The 1,239-nt window shown below is 53.8% G+C and overlaps 1 protein-coding gene across 1 annotated transcript; it reads right to left on the bottom strand.

Moving 5' to 3' along the window:
- Positions 1-453: 453 nt before the first annotated feature.
- Positions 454-882, bottom strand: LOC131845695 (uncharacterized). The gene has a single exon (XM_059194794.1). It carries the CDS (start codon positions 865-867, stop codon positions 454-456), a length of 414 nt encoding a protein of 137 aa, XP_059050777.1. The 5' UTR covers positions 868-882.
- Positions 883-1,239: the final 357 nt, after the last annotated feature.

Raw genomic sequence — 1,239 nt, 5'->3', positions numbered from 1 at the left:
TAGTGTCAACACTACATACATTAATTATAGGCTGTAGGATCAATAGAAATTAGGAAATAAAAGATGAAAATCATTGTCATTTTATATTGAAAATGTATAACAATAGTGTAAGTCAATAAATAACGTTATCTTAATTTACGGGAAGCCTGGCAGTGGCAGGCGTCCTAGAGAGATCTGTCCGGGCCAGGGCGGCGGACCAGCCGCCGGCCTGCCCTCACTAACAAAGTTACAAACTGCACGTCACACTGGCGCTGGCGCGGGCCCCGGAGCCTGCCGGTGGCGCCGTATCACAACCATTGGTTTCTTCTTATAAATAATGGATGTTATTTATAAGAAGAAACCAATGGTTGTGATTATGTACAACCGCGATCGTTCACAAATAAATAAGTTAACTATCACTAGTGGAGTGTAGGAACTGTTGGTGGGGTTCTCGTCGCGTGGACCTCAGCGCGGTCAGCTCGGCAGGGACCCCTGCGCCTCCACGCTCTCCTGCATCACGCACATACACCCGACGGACACGCGGGTCGTCTGCGTCTCGTCGGACTCCGGGAAATACACTTGCACCCAGTCCTGTATCTCCACGCAGTGCATCTCCACGTCGGCGTGGCGGTGGTGACAGCACTCGTTCGGCGGGATGTGGTTCCTCACGCACCACTTGTTCGGGTTATCCGCGCATTTCATCTCCTTGATGCGCGGCGGGATGCGCTTGGAGTCGTGGTTGATCTCAATCTTGATGGGGCACACGGTCTTGTTGAGCACGTCGGACAGGTCCAGCCTGCTGGGCTGCAGGTCGGCTGGCATCGCCGCTGCGAGCGCCGCCACGGCGACGGCCACTAGCGTCACTGTGATAATTCTTTCGCTCGACATGTCGTAAGTTTGGGTACGTGGTAACGTTCGCTCTTGGGAAGGCTGTGTTGCGAATAGATGTGGCCGGTGACGGCGTTGTGGTTTAAATAGTGGTGTGTACACGAGGTCGAGGTGGTGACGTAGCGGCGTGAGGGCGGCGGGCGGCGGCGGGTGCACTTGTAGTGAGTGACGCCGCCGGCGCGGTCGTATGCTCCGAGCCCACACGCACAGTGTCGGACCGAACTGGCGCGGACGTGTCCCGTACCGACTTGTGACAAGTGCATGTGACAATTATAAGACTCGCCGACAAGTGGAATAATAGGTGATGTGATTGATAACAGTGCTCGACGATTGAACAGTGCGGTTGACGGTTATATACGATTTAGTTATAAG

Source organism: Achroia grisella, unplaced genomic scaffold (assembly GCF_030625045.1).
Source record: "Achroia grisella isolate CSIRO2021 unplaced genomic scaffold, CSIRO_AGI_Agris_v1 utg478, whole genome shotgun sequence".
Taxonomy (NCBI): domain Eukaryota; kingdom Metazoa; phylum Arthropoda; class Insecta; order Lepidoptera; family Pyralidae; genus Achroia; species Achroia grisella.
The sequence above is the reverse complement of the archived record's forward strand: the minus strand, read 5'-3'. Positions and strand labels throughout refer to the sequence as shown.

Bases quoted from the DNA above. Each gene is read 5' to 3' on its own strand.
- LOC131845695 (XM_059194794.1), bottom strand. From the start codon at position 867: ATGTCGAGCGAAAGAATTATCACAGTGACGCTAGTGGCCGTCGCCGTG.